The sequence below is a fragment of the Mesoplodon mirus genome, assembly GCF_964341445.2.
Source record: "Mesoplodon mirus genome assembly, chromosome: 3".
Taxonomy (NCBI): Eukaryota; Metazoa; Chordata; class Mammalia; order Artiodactyla; family Ziphiidae; genus Mesoplodon; species Mesoplodon mirus.
In genome coordinates this window covers 39,073,091-39,092,397 of record NC_138978.1, presented here as the reverse complement: position 1 = coordinate 39,092,397, position 19,307 = coordinate 39,073,091, and the positions used below count along the sequence as shown (strand labels likewise).

The window sequence follows — 19,307 nt, the reverse complement described above, 5'->3', positions numbered from 1 at the left end:
CATCTGGTATCACTTCCCACTGGCCTAAAGGATATCCTTTAGCATTCTTTTGTTATACAGTTCTGCTAGCAACAAATTCTCTTAACTTTTCTTTATTTGAAAATGTCTTTATTTCATCCTCATTTCTTTTTTCTTTTTTTTTTTGCGGTACGCAGGCCTCTCACTGTTATGGCCTCTCCCGTTGTGGAGCACAGGCTCCGGATGCACAGGCTCAGTGGCCATGGCTCACGGGCTCAGCCGCTCCGCGGCATGTGGGATCTTCCCGGACTGGGGCACGAACCCATGTCCCCTGCATCGGCAGGCGGACTCTTAACCACTGCGCCACCAGGGAAGCCCCATCCTCATTTCTGAAGGATGTTTTCCTTACGTAAAGAATTCTGGGATGACAGGTTTTTGGTATTTTTCTTTCAACATTTGAAGATCTTTCACTGTGTTCTGATCTTTATAGTGAAAGGTCAGTGGAATTTCTTACCCCGATATGTAACGTCTCCTTTTCTCTGTCTGCTTTCAAGACTTTCACTTTATTTTTATTTATTTTATTTTTGGCTGCGTTGGGTTGTCGTTGCTGCATGCAGGCTTTCTCTAGTTGCGGTGAGCAGGGGCAACTCTCCATTGCGGTGTGTGGGCTTCTCACTGCCGTGGCTTCTCTTGCTGTAGAGCATGGGCTCTGTGCGCATGGGCTTCAGTAGCTGCAGCATGCGGGCCCTAAAGCACGCGGGCTTCACTAGTCGCAGCATGCGGGCTCAGTAGTTGTGGCTTGCAGGCTCTAGAGCGCAGGTTCAGTAGCTGTGGCGCACAGGCTTAGCTGCTCCACGGAATGTGGGATCTTCCCGGACCAGGGATCGAACTCGTGTCCTCTGCACTGGCAGGCGTATTCTTAACCACTGCACCACCAGGGAAATCCCCACTTTATTTTTAGATTTCAGAAGTTTGACTGTGATGTAACTAGATTTCCTCTCTCCCCCAAAATGTATCCTTAAGAGTTTGCTGAGGGCTTCCCTGGTAGCGCAGTGGTTGAGAGTCCGCCTGCCGGTGTAGGGGACACGGGTTCGTGCCCCGTTCCGGGAAGATCCCACATGCCGCGGAGCGGCTGTGCCCGTGAGCCATGGCCGCTGAGCCTGCACGTCCGGAGCCTGTGCTCCGCAACGTGAGAGGCCCATGTACCGCAAAAAAAAAAAAAAAAAAAAAAAAAAGAGTTTGCTGAGCTTCTTAGATCTGTAAGTTAATTTGTTTCCACCAAATTTAGGAAGTTTTCAGCCATCATTTCTTCAAAATTTTTTCTGCCCAATTCTCATATATATTAGAAAATTTTATACTGTCCCACAGGTCTGAGGCTCTGTTCATTTTTCTTCATATTTTTTTTCTGTGGTTCAGACTGGATAATTTCTATTGTACTCTCTTCAAGTTCATTGACTTCTTCTGTTTTATCCAGTCTACTGTTAAATGAAATATTCATTTCTGTTCCTATACTTTTCAGTTCTAGAATTTGCATTTGGTTCTTCTTTATAGTTTCTACTCATCTGCTAAGACTACTTATTGTTCACCGTATTTCTTTTTATTCTTCAGATTATCCATAATAGCTACTTTGTCTGCTAAGTCCAATATCTGGGCCATCTTACCAAGACTTGGGGGTTTTTCCTTGAATATGGATTGCATTTTCCTGTTTGTTTGTACGTAACTTCTTATTGAACACTGGACACTGTGGATATTACATGTAGAAACTATGAGTACTATTATCTTCCTCTGAAGAGTGTTGATTTGTATTTTAAGAGGCAGTTCAGGCACTTCCCTGGCAGTCCAGTGGTAAGGACTCCACACTTCCACTGCAGGGGGCATGGGTTCGATCCCTGGTTGGGGAACTAAGATCCCACATGCCACACGGTGTGGCCAAAAAAAAAAAAAAAGAGGCAGTTCAATTACTGCCTGACCACCCTAAACTTATGTAGCCATGATTTTATGCTATGTTTAGGGTAGATCTGAGGAAAGTCCATGGTGTTTCAGACTTCTCTAACTTGATGGGACTCATCTACTTAAGACTTAGCAATATGCATTTAAGGTTCCTCCACATCTTCTCATGCCTTTGATAGTTCATTTCTTGTTAGTGCTTAATAACATTCCATTGTCTGGATATACTACAGTTTAGTTATCCATTCAACTATTGAAGGACATCTTGGTTGCTCCCAAGTTTGGCAGTTATGAATAAAACATCATAAACATCCAAGTATAGGTTTTGGACACAGTTTTCAATTCATTTGGATAAATACCAAGGAATGTGATTGCTGGATCATAGAGCAAGTGTATATTTCATCTTGTAAGAAACTGCTAAACTGTCTTCCCCAGTAGCTGTACCATTTTGCATTCCCACCAGCAATGAATGAGAGTTCTTGTTGCTCCACAACCTTGCCAGTATTTTGGCATTATCAGGGTTCCAGATTTTGGCCATTCTAATAGGTATATAGTGATATCTCATTGTTATTTTAATTTGCATTTCCCTGATGACATATGAGATAGAGCATCTTTTCATGTGCTTATTTTCCATCTGTATACATTCTTTGGTGAGGTCTTTGGTGCATTTTTAAATTGGGTTACCTGTGTTCTTATTGTTGAGTTTTAAGAGTTCATATATTTTGAATAACAATCCTTTATCAGATGTGTCACTTACAAATATTTTCTCCCAAGCTGTGGCTTGTTTTTTCATTCTCTTCACAGAGCAGAAGCTTTTAATGTTAACGAAGTCCAGTTTTTTAGTGTTTTCTTTCATGAACTGTGCCTTTGGTGTTGTATCTAAAAGGTCATCACCAAATCCAAGGTCATCTAGATTTTCTCCTCTATCTTCTAAAAATTTTATAGTTTTATGTTTTACATTTAGATCTGTGATCCATTTTGAGTTAATTTTTGTGAAAGGTATAATGTCTGTCTAGATTTGTTCTTGTTTTTGTTTTTGTTTTTTTGGTATATGGATGTCCAGTTGTTCCAGCACCACTTTGTTAAAAAGACTATCTTTTCTCCATTGTTTTTCTTTTGCTCCTTTGTCAGATATCCGTAGACTATATGTGGGTCTACTTCTGGGCTCTGTATCAGTGTTCCACTGATCTATTTGTCTAGTCTTTTGCCAATACCACACTATCTTGATTACTGTAGCTTTAGAGTAAGTCTTAAAGTCAGGTAATGCCAGTCCTCCAACTTTGTTGTTTTTGTATAAAATTGTGTTGGCTATTCTGGGCCTTTTGCCTCTTCATATAAACATTAGGATCAGTTAATATTCACAAAATAACCTGCTTGGATTTTAACTGAAATTGACTTGAATCTATAAATCAAGTTGGGAAGAACTGACATGTTGACAATATTGAATCTCCCTGTCCATGAAAATGGAATATCTCTCAATTTATTTAGTTCTTTTTTTATGTTGTTCATCAAAGTGATAAAGTTTTCCTCATATAGATCTTGCACATACTTTATTAGATTTATACCTAAGTATTTTATTTTGGGTACTGTGTTTTTTTTTAATATAGTTTTTTTTTTTTTTTTTTTTTTTGGCTGTGTTGGGTCTTCATTGCTGTGCATGGGCTTTCTCTAGTTGCAGCAAGCAGAGGCTACTCTTCATTGCGGTGCGCAGGCTTCTCTCATTGTGGCTTCTCTTGTTGCAGAGCACAGGCTCTAGGCACACGGGCTTCAGTAGTTGCAGCACACAGGCTCAGTAGTTGCGGCACATGGGCCCTAGAGCACGTGGGCTCAGTAGTTGCGGAACACGGGCTCTAGGGTGCACGGGCTTCAGTAGTTGTGGCACACGGCTTAGTTGCTCTGCGGCATGTGGAATCTTCCCGGACCAGGGCTCGAACCCATGTCCCCTGCACTGGCAGGCGGATTCTTAACCAGTGCACCACCACGGAAGTCCCTTTGGTACTGTGTTCTTAATTTCAAATTCCACTTGTTCATTGATGGCTTATAAGAAAGTGACTGACTTTTGTATATTCATCTTGTATCCTGCATCCTTCCTATAAATGCGTACTAGTTCCAGGAGTTTTTTTTGTCAATTCTTTTGGATTTTCTACATAGACAATTATGTCATGTGTGAACAAAGACAGTTTTATTTCTTCCTTCCCTATCCATATAGCTTTTATTTCCTTTTCTTGTTTTACTGCACTAGCTAAGACTTCCAGTACAATGGTGAAAAGGAGTGGTGAGAGGGGACATCATCGCCTCATTCCTGATCTTAGTGGAAAAGCTTCTATTTTCTCACCATTAAGTATGATGTTAGTTGTAGGTTTTTGTAGATATGCTTTATCAAGTTGAGGAAATTTCCTTCTAATTCTAGTTTACTGAAAATTTTTATCATGACTTGGTATTGGATTTTTATCAAATACCCTTTCTACATCTATTGATATGATCATGTGATTTTTCTTCTGTAGCTTGTTGATGTGATGTATTACACTAATTGATTTTCAAATGTTGAACCAGCTTTGCATACCTGGAATTAATCCCACAATCATGGTGTATAATTCTTTTTATAGACTACTGGATGTGATAAGCTAATATTTTATTGAGGAATTTTGCATTTATGTTCATGAAGAGATACTGGTCTATAGTTTTTTTGTTCTATTTTTTTGTTTCTTGTAATGTCTTTGTCTGGTTTTGGTATTAGAGTAATGCTGGCCTCATGGAATGAGTTAGCAAATATTCCCTCGGCTTCTATCCTCTGAAAGAGATGACAGAGAATAGGCTTAATTTCTTTCTTAAAATTTCGTAGAATTCACCAGTGAACCCATGTGGGCCTGGTGCTTTCTGTTTTGGAAGGTATTGATTATTGATTCAATTTCTTTAATAGCTATAGGCCTATTTTGGATTGTCAATTTCTTCTTGTGTAAGTTTTAGCAAATTGTGTCTTTCAAAGAATTGCTCCATCTTGTCTAGGTTATCAAATTTGTGGACATAGAGTTGTTCAGAGTATTTGTTTATAATCCTTTTAACATCCATTAAATCAGTAGTGATGATCCCACTTTCATTTGTGATACTAGTAATTTGTGTCATCTCTCTTTTTTTGTTAGCCTGGTTAGAAGGTTATTGATTTATTGATCTTTTCAAAGAAACTGCTTTGGGTTTCACTGATTTTCTCTATTGTTCTGCTGTTTCAATTTCACTGATTTCTACTCTAATCCTTATTATTTCTTTTCTTCTGTGTGCTTTGGATTTAACTTGCTCTTCTTTTTCTAGTTTCCTAAGGCAGAAACTTAGATTACTGATTTTAGATCTTTCTTCTTTTCTAATATATGCCTTCAATGCTATAAATTTCCCTCTATTTGTGTTGCATCCCATGATTTTTGATCAGTTTTGTTTTCATTTTCATTTAGTTAAAAATGTTAAAAAATATTTCCTATATTTCTTCTTTGACCCATGTGTTACTTAGAACTGTGTTGTTTAATCTTCATGCATTTTAAGATTTTCTAGTTATCTTTCTTTTATTGATTTCTAGCTCAATTCTTTTGTGGTCTGAATATAATTTCTATTCTTGTAAATTTGTTAAGATGTGTTTTATGGAAAAAGAATGAGATACTGCCATTTGTAGCAACATGATGGACCTAGAGATTATCATATGAAGTGAAGTATGTCAGACAAAGACAAATATTATATGATATCACTTATATGTGGAATCTAAAATATGATACAAATGAACTTATTGACAAAACAGAGACAGACTCATAGATGTAGAAAAAAAACTTATGATTACCAAAGGTGAAAGGGGGGGATAAATTAGGAGATTGGGATTAACATATAAACACTACTATATATAAAATAGATAACTAATAAGGACCTACTGTATAGCACAGGGAATTCTACTCAATACTCTGTAATAACCTATATGGGAAAAGAATCTAAAAAAGAATGGATATATGTATATGTATAACTGATTCACTTTGCTGTACACCTGAAACTAACACAACATTGTAAATCAACTATATCCAATAAAAATAAAATAAATTAAATAAAATATGATACAAATGAACTTACTGACAAAACAGAAACAGACTCACAGACATAGAAAACAAACTTATGGTTACTAAAGGGAAAAGGGGAGGACGGATAAATTAGGAGTCTGGTATTAGCAGGTACAAACTACTATATATAAAATAGATAAACAACAAGGTCCTACTGTATAGCACAGGGAACTATATTCAATATCGTGTAATAAACTATAATGGAATATATGTCTGTGTGTGTATATATACATAAAACTGAATCACTCTGCTGTACACCAGAAATGAACACAACATTGGAAATTAACTATACTTCAAGAGAAAAAAAAATGTGTCTTATTGCCCAGAATGTGGTCTATCTTGAATGTTGCATGAGCTTGAGAAGAAATGTGTATTCTGTTTTTGTTAAGTGAAGCAGTCTATAGGTGTCAATTATATCCAATTGATTGATGGTGTTATTGAGTTCAATTAGGTTCTTACTGATTTCCTGCCTGCTGGATCTGTCAATTTCTAACAAAGAGGTACTGTAGTCTCCAACTATGATAGTGGATTCATCTAGTTCTCTTTGCAATTTTATAATTTTCGCTTCACATAGTTTGAGGCTCTATTGTGAGGTATATACACATTAAGAATTTTTATGTCTTCTTGGAGAACTGACCCCTTTATCATTATGTAATGCCTTCTTTATCAGTGATAACTTTCCTTGCTTTGAAGCCTGCTTTGTCTGAAATTAATACAGCTACTCCTACTTTCTGTTGACTAGTGTTACCATAGTATATTTTTCTCCATCTACTTTTAATTTATATGTGTCTTTATAATTAAAATGGGCTTCCTGTAGACAACAGACAGTTGAGTCTTGTTTTCTGATCCAATCTCTGTCTTTTAATTGGTGCATTTAGACCACAGATGTTCAAAGTGATTACTGATATATCTGGAGTAATATGTACCATATTCATTACTGTTTTCTATTTGTTGCCCTTATTCTTTGTGCCTATTTTTATCTTCTACTCTTTTTATGCCTTTTGTGGTTTTAATTGAGCATTTTAAGATTCCACTTTCTTTCCTTTTTCAGCATACTGGTTATACTTTTTAAACTTTTCTTAGTGGTTGCCCTGTATTCACCTCTCTCTCCAGCCTTGTTGGCAGCAGTTTGCCTGTGTGCTCCCCTCTCTTACAGAGCAAAGAAGAGTTGAATTTTCAGTCTGTTTGTGTTTCACTTCTTAGGTCACAGTGGCAACTTCCAAGCTCCTAAACATGCAAAACAGGAAACCTCAAGCTACAGAACTTTTTAAAATACATTGATAACTAGACCAATCTCATACAGGAAGCCTTTAGGTTAAGCGTTTGACTCAAGTCCTGGCAATCTGACTAAGCCTTGGCCATCTGTAGCTCTAAACTGCTCAAAACAAAACAGTTTGCATCCTTCTACAACATGCCTTGGAATTAATTAAATCTTAAAATTTTCTAGTTGGAAGGGATTCCATGCTCTAACATGGCATTTCACACAGACCTCCCTTTTAGAACATGACATATTATAATAGTTGTTTTATTTCTTTCTCACGTTATAGGCTGAGAGCAGAAAGTCTATATTCTTCTTATATCCAGTTTACACAGAACAGTTTGTGGGCCATAATATGAACATACTGCTTATTGAATGAATAATTTAATAATAAAAAACTCTAGACTCCTCTTCTTCCACCCTCCCACCATGAAGGAATTCCAATTCTTAATCTTGGTTAAGTCATAAATAGTATAAAAATTAAGGAAAAAAAACGCTAAAGACATTTATTTTTCAAGCTTGGAAATGCCCTATAAGCTCTGCAGATGAGAGACATACAAACCCTTGATCACTGAGTCTCTCTGAAGCCTCAGTTTCTACATCTGTAAAAGAGGATAATAATAATCAATAAAAACTATGAGATTATGAATATAAAGCTCCCGTGTTACAATACAGACATATAGTAGACACTCAACAAATTATTATTTTCATTTCATTATTATCGGCATCATCATCAATACTGTTAAACCAACACCTAAATTTCAGTACACAGCAGTCATCTGCTTTGGAAGCTCCTTCAGCCTGACCTTGTCTATTGAGTAAAGGTAAACAAGGTAAAAGTAAAGGTAAACCCTGACTTGGTAAGCCATCAAGGTTGGACATTATTCTCTGATATGACAGTACAGAAATAATATGCTATAGTAAGAAGGTCTAAACAACCTATTCAAAGTCAAATATCTGAAAGACTTGAGAGTCAGGATAACAGAAAAGATGCAGATAGCGGTTAGTCAGCTAACAACTAACTCAAAGGACAGCAGATAACTACTAACAAACTACGGAAGCCTACAGAACATGAACAGCACCTGTCACCTTCAACCTAATAAACCCCTTTGTCGCCTGGAGGACTTTTTCTCTTTCTCTTTCCCTTCCCCCCTTATTTTCCTTCCCTTTTCTTCATCCACCTCCATCCTGATACTCTCTACTATTTCTTCTCTGAGTCTCTCTCTTCTCTGTTTTTACCAACTACGATACAGAATTAAACCTTATCCTTAGTATTTATTATACTTTTCAGTAAAATAACGAACATAGGTTTTAAAGAAAATCAGGACTCAATTCCAGTTCTAATAATTAGCTATGTAACTTGGGTAAATTAATTAAACTAAATACTTCAGTTTGCTCAAATGGAAAACAGGGATAATAATAGCATCTTCACATGGTTATAGTAAGAAGTAAATTAAATTTGTCAATTATCTAGCCTAAAACCTGACACACAACAGGTGTTCCATAAAGTTAATGTTTTTCTCAATTTCTCTAGGAAAAAATTATCTAGTCCTTGATTATGTCTTCCACTGTAGCTCTTAACAGAAAAGGAGACCCCTCCTTCCTTGTACATGTTTCCACCTTTTTTATGAATACAGATGAATCCATCCATTACAGATATGGACAATGTCTCTAACTACAGAATTTTACACTGCACTGATATAAACACCCCTTACTCTGGGTCATCTCCTTGATTTTAAAAATAAGTTGGAACAGAAAAATATAAATAAACCCTGGAAACACAAAGTAATTAGTGATAATTATAAGCTATGCATTAAAGAGGCACTTAAACATTACATATAAAATAATATATGAAAGATATAACACTATACTTTTTAAATTGGCTTGAAACTGCTTCAGTAGTTTGGGCCATGTGAGAAAATAATGAACTACTTCATAGGAACAGTTCCCACGTTAAGGAGTCAATACAGTAATAGGCCAATTGCCAGTTGCCTCTTCCAACTCATTCTAACTCAGTTTAACCTCTTATCTAGAGCCTGACTCTATTCTCAAGTGAATTCCACACTGGTATCCAGTAGGTGTTTGTAAAAATAAAACTATTTTAGAGAAGAGGCATTAGGAATCAGAACAGACTACCCAAATTTTCCTGCACCCAGCTCAGACAGCCATCAGACAAAAGAATCAAAAGGAAAGCTACGTGTCATCACCGTGTGACACCTGAAGCTACAGCCAAGAAGACAGTGTGGAGAGGCTGGTGCAGCTCAGTGCAAGCTCTTCAACTGCAAACCCCAAACCACAGCACAGGCAACGCCGGGTGAACCGGAACCAAGTCGGTGTTGGGGGAGTGTGTCAGGAAGCCCTACAGAAAACAGTGTACCACATGAGAATGACTACAAATGGGAGAAAGGGATTAGAAGTTACTGGGTAGGGGAAAAGCCATTATTCTATTCAAGTACAAGTTCAGTACCAGCAAGGGCTAAAAAGATTAAGTAGACAAAATTTCTTTAGGGAAACTAAAACAAAGACAGTATTAAATTAAAAACTGGGGCTTCCCTGGTGGCACAGTGGTGAAGAATCCGCCTGCCAATTCAGGGGACATGGGCTTGAGCCCTGGTCCGGGAAGATCCCACGTGCCACGGAGCAATTAAGCCTGTGTGCCACAACTACTGAGCCTGCGCTCTAGAGCCCGCGAGCAACAACTACTGAGCCCGTGAACCACAACTACTGAAGCCCACGCACCTAGAGCCGTGCTCCACAACAAGAGAAGCCACAGCAATGAGAAGCCCGCGCACTGCAACGAAGAGTAAGCCCCGATCGCCACAACTAGAGAAAGCCCGCGCGCAGCAACAAAGACCCAACACAGCCAAAAAAATTAATAAATTAATAATTTTTTAATTAAAAAAATTTAAAAATAAAAACTGAAAATCCAAGGAAAAGGTAAAGATGAATGCTTTAAGGTCATTAAAAAACCAACTGCAATAGCAAGCCCTAAGGCAGTAACTGGCAAATGGGAGTGGCAATAAAGTATAATAACTTTAAAAGAACAACATTCGAGAACCAGAAGTACTGGTATGGCTTGGGTTTTTATTGAAGAATAGCATGTTTTCCTTGAGTTCATAAAAGGATTTGCCATGGCATGCAGTTTTTAAAACACTTCAAAGTTCTCAGTCTAGAGCAACAAAAGTGGTAGGCAGTTTCTAAGCCTAAGTCCCAGGAATGCTCAGTTTACTATCACTGCCCATCTCTGAAGAATATGAGAGCAGCCACAGGAAAACCCAGTAACTGATCTGCAGCAGGCTTTTTCTGGGGGTAGGCTAGAGTGACCATACTTACTGGAGTCCTCCCACTGGAATAAATGTAGCTTCCACGCAGAATAATACAAAAATCCCAGTACCAGAAAAAGGCAGAGGGCTAGCAGCAGATTGCGTACAAATACCAAGAGTCCCATCTTCACATGATTTACGATTTCCTACATGACCTAAAAAAAAAAAAAAAAACCAAAAAACAATTTAGGTCTTAACTGATAAAGCAATCATCTTATTGATATACTCTACCTTAAAATAAGTATTTATAGGAGAATTTCCAAATGAAGAACCACCTAGAATTACCACTGAGTTGATGACCTGGCATCCTCCAACCTGCTCAAGCCTGGCTCAAAGAACAGCTTCACCATCAGTCAGCATCGAAGCCAGAAATCAGCAGTCATCCTTGTGTCCCTCCTCTCGCTCATTCCTGACACCCAATCAATGACCAAACTCTGGCAAGTCTAACCTCCCAAATAAATCTCAAATCACACCCCCTTCCCACCATCACTACCCTAGCCCATGCCACCACTACACATACCCATGTGTATTCCCACAAGTTTCCACGCCTCCAAATTTGCACTCTCCCAAATCCATCTCTCACACAGCACACGGAACAGTCTGTTAATAACACAGAGTCTAACATTACTTAAACCCCTGCTTAAACCCCTTTGTATTAGTATTCTACTGCTGCTCTTACAAATTATCACAAACTCAACAGCCTGAAACCACTCAAATTTATTATCTCAGAGCTCTGAAGGCCAAAATTCCAGCTATAGTGTGGCTCAGCAGGGTCCTCTGCATAAGGTGTCACAAGGCCAAAACCAGGGGCTGAGCAGGGCTGCATTCCTTTCTGGAGACTCTGGAGATAAACGTACTTCCAAGTTCCTTCAGGCTGTAGGCTGAATTCAGTTTCTTGCAGCTGTAGGGCCCAAGTCCCTGTCTCCTTGCTGGTTATCAGACAGTGTTTGCTCCTGTGTTCCTCCTCCTGTTTTCCACGTGGTACATTTCAGCAGTGGTGGGTTAAATCCCTCTGACTCTGATCTCACCAACTTCCCCTTCTACCACATCTTGCTTCTGTTTCCAGCCGGAAAAACTTCCTTGCTTTTCAGGCTCATGCAATTAGATTGGGCCCACTCGAATAATCCAGGATAACCTCCCTACTTTAAGCTCTGTAGCCTTAATTTCACGTGCAAAGTCCCTTTTGCCATGTAAAATAACACGTTTACAGATGATTAGCGTGTGGACGTCTTTGGTTGTTGTTTTTTCTTCTTTTTTTTTTTTTTGGCCACGCCGTGCAGCATGCAGGATCTTAGTTCCCTGACCAGGGATCGAACCCACGCCCCCTACAGTGGAAGCACACAGTCCTAACCACGGGACCGCCAGGGAATTCCCACATGTGGACATCTTTGAGGGACCATTCTGTCTAACAGAACTTTCATTAAATTCTCAATTCCTTTAAAATAAAGTAATTGCTCCTTAGAGTCTAGTAGCTTCTGATTGCACCCCTATTTACTCTCCAAACATCTCTTGCTTCTCCCAACCTCATTTGTATCCTATGCTCTAGCCCCTCTTCTTTCTAGTCACTGAACATTTCTTGTTGTTTCTCTCCTCAAGGTCTGTCTGGAATACATTCTCCACTACCTATTTCACCTGCTGCACATTCTTTGATACTCACCTTAAATGTAGCATCAGCCAAGAAGACTTCCTAGGAGCACCCTTCCCAAACCCCACTCAGATATCTTAGTCATGAAATAATCTATGAGAAATATTATAAATATTACAACCTATGTATAAATATTATAAATGAAGTGATAAAGAGTTAGCACTTGCAGACTATATAACTGTCCACCTAGAAAAGCCAAGAGAATCAACCGAAAAATCATTAGAACCAATAGAAAATTCAATAAAGTAGGTGATTATATGATTTACTTACAAAAATCAACAGATTCTTAAAAACTATACCAGCGATAACCAATTAAAAAATGTAAGGGGAAAAAATTCCACTCATGATGGCAACAAAATCTATAAAATATCTAAAACTAAACTTCAGAAGAAATGAACAAGATTTTCACCAAAGGACATAAAAGATCCAAATAAATAAACAGACATAACAGTTTCCCAAGTGAGAAGATTCAATATTGGAAACATGGCAGTTCTCCTGAAATGGCAGTTCTCTATAAATTTAGTCTAACTCCAGTCAAAACCCATGATTTTTTTAAACTTAGATCTAATGTTAATCTGAAGAGTTCATGCCCAAGAAGAATGAAGAAATTTTTTTAACGAACAATAATGAGGGCTTCCCTCGTGGCACAGTGGTTAAGAATCCGCCTGCCAATACAGGGGACATGGGCTCGAGCCCTGGTCCGGGAAGATCCCACATGCTGTGGAGCAAGTAAGCCTGTGTGCCACCACAACTACTGAGCCTGCACTCTAGAGCCCACGAGCCACAACTACTGAGCCTGTGTGCCACAACTGCTGAAGCCCGTGCGCCTAAAGCCCGTGCTCCGCAACAAGAGAAGCCACCGCAATGAGAAGCCCGCATACCTCAATGAAGAGGAGTCTCCGCTCACTGCAGCTAGAGAAAGCCCGCGTGCAGCAACAAAGACGCAACGCAGCCAAAAATAAATAAATAAATAAATAAATTTTTTTTTAAAAGAAAAATAATGAAATGAGGATTTGCCTTACTATATTAAAACCAACTCAAAGCTATAATTATTAAGCTGGATGGATACTGGCACAGGAAAAGACAAAGAGATCAGTGGAACAGAATAGAGTCCAGAAATGAGCTCTCAAGAAACAGATACAGATATGGATATATACACATACACACATACAGAAATGAATTTATCCATATATTTGAATTTACAATAAGTATATAAGTTTGTTTAAAAACATATGACAGGATACACAGCTAACTGTTGATGTGGTTACCTCTAAGAAACAGGACAGGACAATGAAAAGTACTTTTCCCTTCGTACACTTTGAATTAAATCTGTTATGTCACAAGTGCTGCCTCTATAATTTTGAATATTTAAAAAATGAAACATAAATGAATGGAACCTAATCAAACTTATAAGCTTTTGCACAGCAAAGGAAACCATAAACAAAATGAAAAGACAACCTACAGACTGGGAGAAAATATTTGCAAACAATGTGACTGACAAGGGCTTAATTTCCAAAATATACAAACAGCTCATCAACTCAATAACAAAAAAACAAACAAACAACTCAATCCAAAAATGGGCAGAAGACCTAAATAGACATTTCTCCAAAGAAGACATACAGATATGGCCAATAGGCACATGAAAAGTTGATCATCATCGCTAACTATTAGAGAAATGCAAATCAAAACTTCAGTGAGGTACCACCTCACACCAGTCAGAATGGCCATCGTTAAAAAGCCTACAAATGACAAATGTTGGAGAGGGTGTAGAGAAAAGGGTACCCTCCTACACTGTTGGTGGGAAATGTAAGATGATGCAGCCACTATGGAAAACAGTATAGAGGTTCCTCAAAAAACTAAAAACAGAGTTGCCATATGATCCAGCAATCCCACTCCTGGGCATATAACTGGAGAAAACTCTAATTCGAAAAGACACACGCACCCCAATGCTCACAGCATCACTATTTACAATGGCCAAGACATGGAAGCAACCTAAATGTCCATCGACAGATGAATGGATAAAGAAGATGTGGTGTATAGATACACAATGGAATATTACTCAGCCATAAAAAGAATGCAATAATGCCATTTGCAGCAAGGTGGATGGACCTAGAGATTATCATACTACATGAAGAAAGGAAAAGACAAAACCATGATATCACTTGTATGTGGAATCTAAAATGACACAAATGAACTTATTTGCAAAACAGAAGCAGACTCAGAATATATACTTATGGTTATCAAAGGGGAAAGGGGGTGGGGGAGGGACAAATTAGGAGTTTGGGATTGGCAGGTACAAACTACTACATATAAAATAGATAAACAACAAGGTCCCGGGCTTCCTTGGTGGCGCAGTGGTTAAGAATCCGCCTGCCAATGTAGGGGACACGGGTTCGAGCCCTGGTCCGGGAAGATCCCACATGCCGCGGAGCAACTAAGCCCGTGCACCACAACTACTAAGCCTGCCCTCTAGAGCCCATGAGCCACAACTACTGAAGCCCATGTGCCTTGAGCCCGAGCTCCACAACAAGAGAAGCCACCACAATGAGAAGCCTGCACACCGCAATGAAGAGTAGCCCCCGCTCGCCACAACTAGAGAAAGCCCGCGCACAGCAACAAAGACCCAGTGTAGGATAAATAAATAAATAAAATTTATTTTAAAAAAAAACAACAAGGTCCCACTGTATAGCACAGGGAACTGTATTCAATATCTTAATAAACCATAATGGAAAAGAATATGAAAAAGAATATATAAGCATATACTGGGTTGGCCAAAAAGGAAAAGGAAAAGGAAAAAAAGGCAAAAGGAAACCCAAACGAACTTTTTGGCCAACCCAGTATATAATACATATATATCTGAATCACTTTGCTGTACACCAGAAACCAACAAATTATAAATCAACTATATTTCGATTTTAAAAAATCAAATAACACATTGTAGAAATGTAAATTGGTATACTCTTTTAGGAGGAATTTGGAAGTACAGGTATCCCCTGCTTTTTTTTTTTTTTTTTTTTTTTTTTTGCGGTACGCGGGCCTCTCACTGTTGTGGCCTCTCCGGTTGCGGAGCACAGGCTCTGGGCGCGCAGGCTCAGCGGCCATGGCTCACGGGCCCAGCCGCTCCGCGGCATGTGGGATCTTCCCGGACCGGGGCACGAACCCGTGTCCCCTGCATCGGCAGGCGGACTCTCAACAACTGCGCCACCAGGGAAGCCCTCCCCTGCTTTTTGAAAGCTCGCTTTACGCCACTTCGCTTCTATGAAAGACCTAAGTGAAACAAACCCGAAGAAGATTTTCGCTTTTATCAAAAGAGGTGAAAATAGCTTTCAGCATGTTTTGCATCCAGCGGTTATAGAGGCAGCGGGCACCCAGAGCAGCGAGAGTAGCACCACCAACCTCCTTTCCCAGGAAGTACACTCGGCATTTCTGCATCAAGCCACCACAGATAGCTTTGAATTCTGTGAGCATCTGTGCTTTATCTTGATTTATTTTGTGCATCTGTTAGCAAGATGTGTCCTAAGGTATCAGAAAAGCCTAAGAGAACTTGTAAGGGTGCTATGCTCAGCATAAAAATGGACGTAATTAAGCATTTAGATTGTAGTGAACAAAATAAAGATGCGCTTGCTTCGAACGTTGCTGTGTCCACCATTCAAACTATTTACACTCAGAGAGAAAGAATATTGAAAGCTGCCGAAGTTACTACTGGTTGTGCCAGTAGGGAAGGGGTCTCCCTTCACCGGCATCCAGTAATGGATAAATTGGAAAGTCTGCTGCTTGAGTGGATTGATGGGTGTACAAAGCACAGTGTCGCATTAAGTTATCTTATACCTAAGGAGAAATCAGTCTTTTCAAAAAGCTGAAACGGAAAGCACTGGATGGGGAATTCTCCGGTGTTCCAGTGGTTAGGACTCCATGCTGTCACTGCTGAGGGCCCAGGTTCAATCCCTGGTTAGGGAACTGAAATCCCACAAGCTGCACAGTGTGGCCAAAAAAAAAAAAAGAAAGAAAGCAAGAAAGCACTGGACAATGGTAATGAAAGTGTTACGAGAGTCAAATTTAAAGGTAGTCATGCCACCAAGAAGGGTGGGATAGGGAGGGTGGGAGGGAGATGCAAGAGGGAGGAGATATGGGGATGTATGTATATGTATAGCTGATTCACTTTGTTATACAGCAGAAACTAACACAACATTGTAAAGCAATTATACTCCAATAAAGATGTTAAAAAAAAAAGAAATAAAGGTAGACATGGGTGGTTTCATTGGTTTTTGAGGTGAAGGCAGCTTCATAGCTTAAAAGTTACTGGACAGAGCGCTCTGGCTGATACTGGAGCTGCTGAAAAGTTCCCAGAAGGTGGCTATTTACATAAGCAAGTGTTTAACTATGGCAAAGCTGTAATTTATTGGAAAAAATTGCTGAGCAAGACCTTTCAAGAGAAGAAAAGCAGACTAAGGGACACAAGGCATCAAAGGAGAGGTTTATCCTAACGCCACTGGTGATGCTGTCCTAAGGCCTCAACTAATGTACCGTTCAGAAAATCTGAGGGCACTTAAAGGCACTGATAAGAATATACTTCCTATTATGTTTCATTCACATCCAAGTGGTTGGAATACCCAAGTGATTTTTTTCTGAGTATATGAGTGGATACATTAGCCCTTCTGCTGAAAAATACTGTAGAGAAAATAACCTCCATAATAGGTGTCTTGTGGTTGTCAGTAATTGTGCTGCTCATCCACCTGGCATTACCAAGTATAGCAGCAACATGTGTGTTGTGTTCTTACCGCCAAGTATGACATTGTTGCTGCAACTGCGTGGCCAAGGCCTAATAGCCACAATTAAGGCTTACTGTATGCAAAAATGTGATGCATTTTATTATAAATGCCACTGACAGAGAGGGCAACTCCAGAGCATTATGAGAGATCTGGAAAACTTAAAACATAAAATTTGCGGGGGCTTCCCTGGTGGCGCAGTGGTTGAGAGTCCGCCTGCCGATGCAGCGGACACGGGTTCGTGCCCTGGTCCGGGAGGATCCCACATGCCGCGGAGTGGCTGGGCCCGTGAGCCATGGCCGCTGAGCCTGCGTGTCTGGAGCCTGTGCTCCGCAACGGGAGAGGCCACAACAGTGAGAGGCCCGTGTACCGCAAAAAAAAAAAAAAACCATAAAATTTGCAATTGCTAGACTCACAGATATAGAGAACAAACAAGTGGTTACTAGTGGGGAAAGGGAAGGCGTGAGGGGCAATACAGGGGTAGAGGGGAAAAAAAGGTTATTATAGGATTATATGAAATCATGTGTGTGAAACTTTTGAAATGTAAAGCACTATAGAATATAAAGAATCTTTCATTCAATAAATAAATAAATAAAAATAAAACAAATAAATAAAATTGGCTACTGCTAAATCTGGAGATGCTTTCATTAGGCTAAAAGTCTTGGTGGGAATTGGCATTTGGAAGAGACTGTGTCCTGAAGTAATGAGCAATTTTAAAGACTTCAAATCAACAATAAATATGGCAACAGTGACTATGGCTAAGGAGGCTGGGTTTGTGGAAGCTGATAAAGATGTTGAAGAGGTTTTAGCATCCCATGACCAAGAACTGACACACCAAGAGCTGATGCAACTGCAAGAGTAAAAGATATAGGTTGAAACTGAACTCAGTAGCAAATAGTCCATGAGTGAAGTCAACCAGAAACTGAATGTAAAGCACTTACGTGAGATTTTCACTATTAACGACAGTGCTGCAATGATTGCAGAAAAGTATGACTTTAATTTTGAAAGGACACACAAGTTTAGGGCAGGTTTGCAGGATGTTTTGAGTGTCTATAAAGAACTGTATGATAGAAAAATGCGTGAGGCTAAGCAATCAAGCATACTGTCCTATTCAAGCCTGTCACATCAGCCACAGCAGACAATGAACCTCAACCTTTGACATCAAGGCAGACAGCCATAGAAGGTGTAGACATAAGTGACCTGCCTGGTCTGATGGATTCAGACAATGATGAGATGTTGAGAAATAACCCTCTTCCTCTCTCTCCTACACCCTAGTCTCCTATACTTCCCACCACCCCAACCTCCAATGATTCAGCCTAACACACCATCACCACCACCTCTTAGCCTTCCAGTGTGCTTGTTGTCTTCCTGACTCTGGTGAGGGAAACTACACCATAAATACATTATTTCTATTTTATACAGGCTATGTATTTATCATGTCATTCCTGCTTTTACTATATGTTAGTGTTATTTTAGGTTTTAACTGTTATTTGGCATGATTTGATAAGTTATCTTTTGGGTCTGGGAACACTCAAAAAGTTTTCCATATAAATTAATGGTACTTGCTTCTTCACTTTCTACCGTTTTAGCTTACGAAAGGTTTCATAGGAATATTCTACTTTCAGATAGCAGGGGAAACCTGTATCTGTTGAAATTTACAACATTCACACACCTTGACTCCACATTTCTATTTCTATGACTTTTTTCCAAGAGTAACACTCCAACAACTATTTTAAAAGATAAGTATCAGTACATGGATGTTTATTAGCAACACTGATTATAAGAGCAAAATACTAGAAACAACTCAAATGTCCATCGATAGGGAACCAGACAAATACATTATGGTACATGTACACAATGATATTTATATCATTGCTATCACTGAGGTCTTGGCAGGAAGTAGACAGCACATGAAAAGGAGTTAACCAAAGGAATTAATGACAAGATTTTTTGTAGGGTTAGAGGAACTACCCAGGGGCAGTGACACATCCAGGAACTAGCAACAATAGGAAGCTACTCCTACCTTGGAGCTGAAAAGGCAAAGAGAAAGGGAGATACTGGAGCCCAGCAAGAGCTGGCTGGAGAAGAGAGGCCAGCCAACAGGAGCAGGGGCCACAGAGGAACACATCTGCTACTACAGCCATGGCAAGGGACAGTAGGGGACAATAAATACTCTGACTTCTCTCACCACTGGTCCTCTGATCCCCATCAGTGCCTTTCATCAGCTGATCCCAACTGGAAGCCAGAAGGCAAGGAAGCCCAGATGGTACAGTTTGTAGATGTCAGCCACCAGCACACAGAGGAAAGAAGGTGGACAATGGA

The 19,307-nt window shown here is 39.4% G+C and overlaps 1 protein-coding gene across 1 annotated transcript in view; it reads right to left on the bottom strand.

Annotated features, from left to right (window-relative positions):
- The window catches only part of ST3GAL3 (ST3 beta-galactoside alpha-2,3-sialyltransferase 3), a 232,716-nt gene that overhangs the window by 193,763 nt on the left and 19,646 nt on the right, over positions 1 to 19,307 (bottom strand). Inside the window, exon 2 of the mRNA XM_082614043.1 lies at positions 10,585 to 10,729. Coding sequence (XP_082470169.1) covers positions 10,585 to 10,699 — 115 coding nt within the window. The 5' untranslated portion in view covers positions 10,700 to 10,729. The remainder of the gene's footprint in view (positions 1 to 10,584; positions 10,730 to 19,307) is intronic.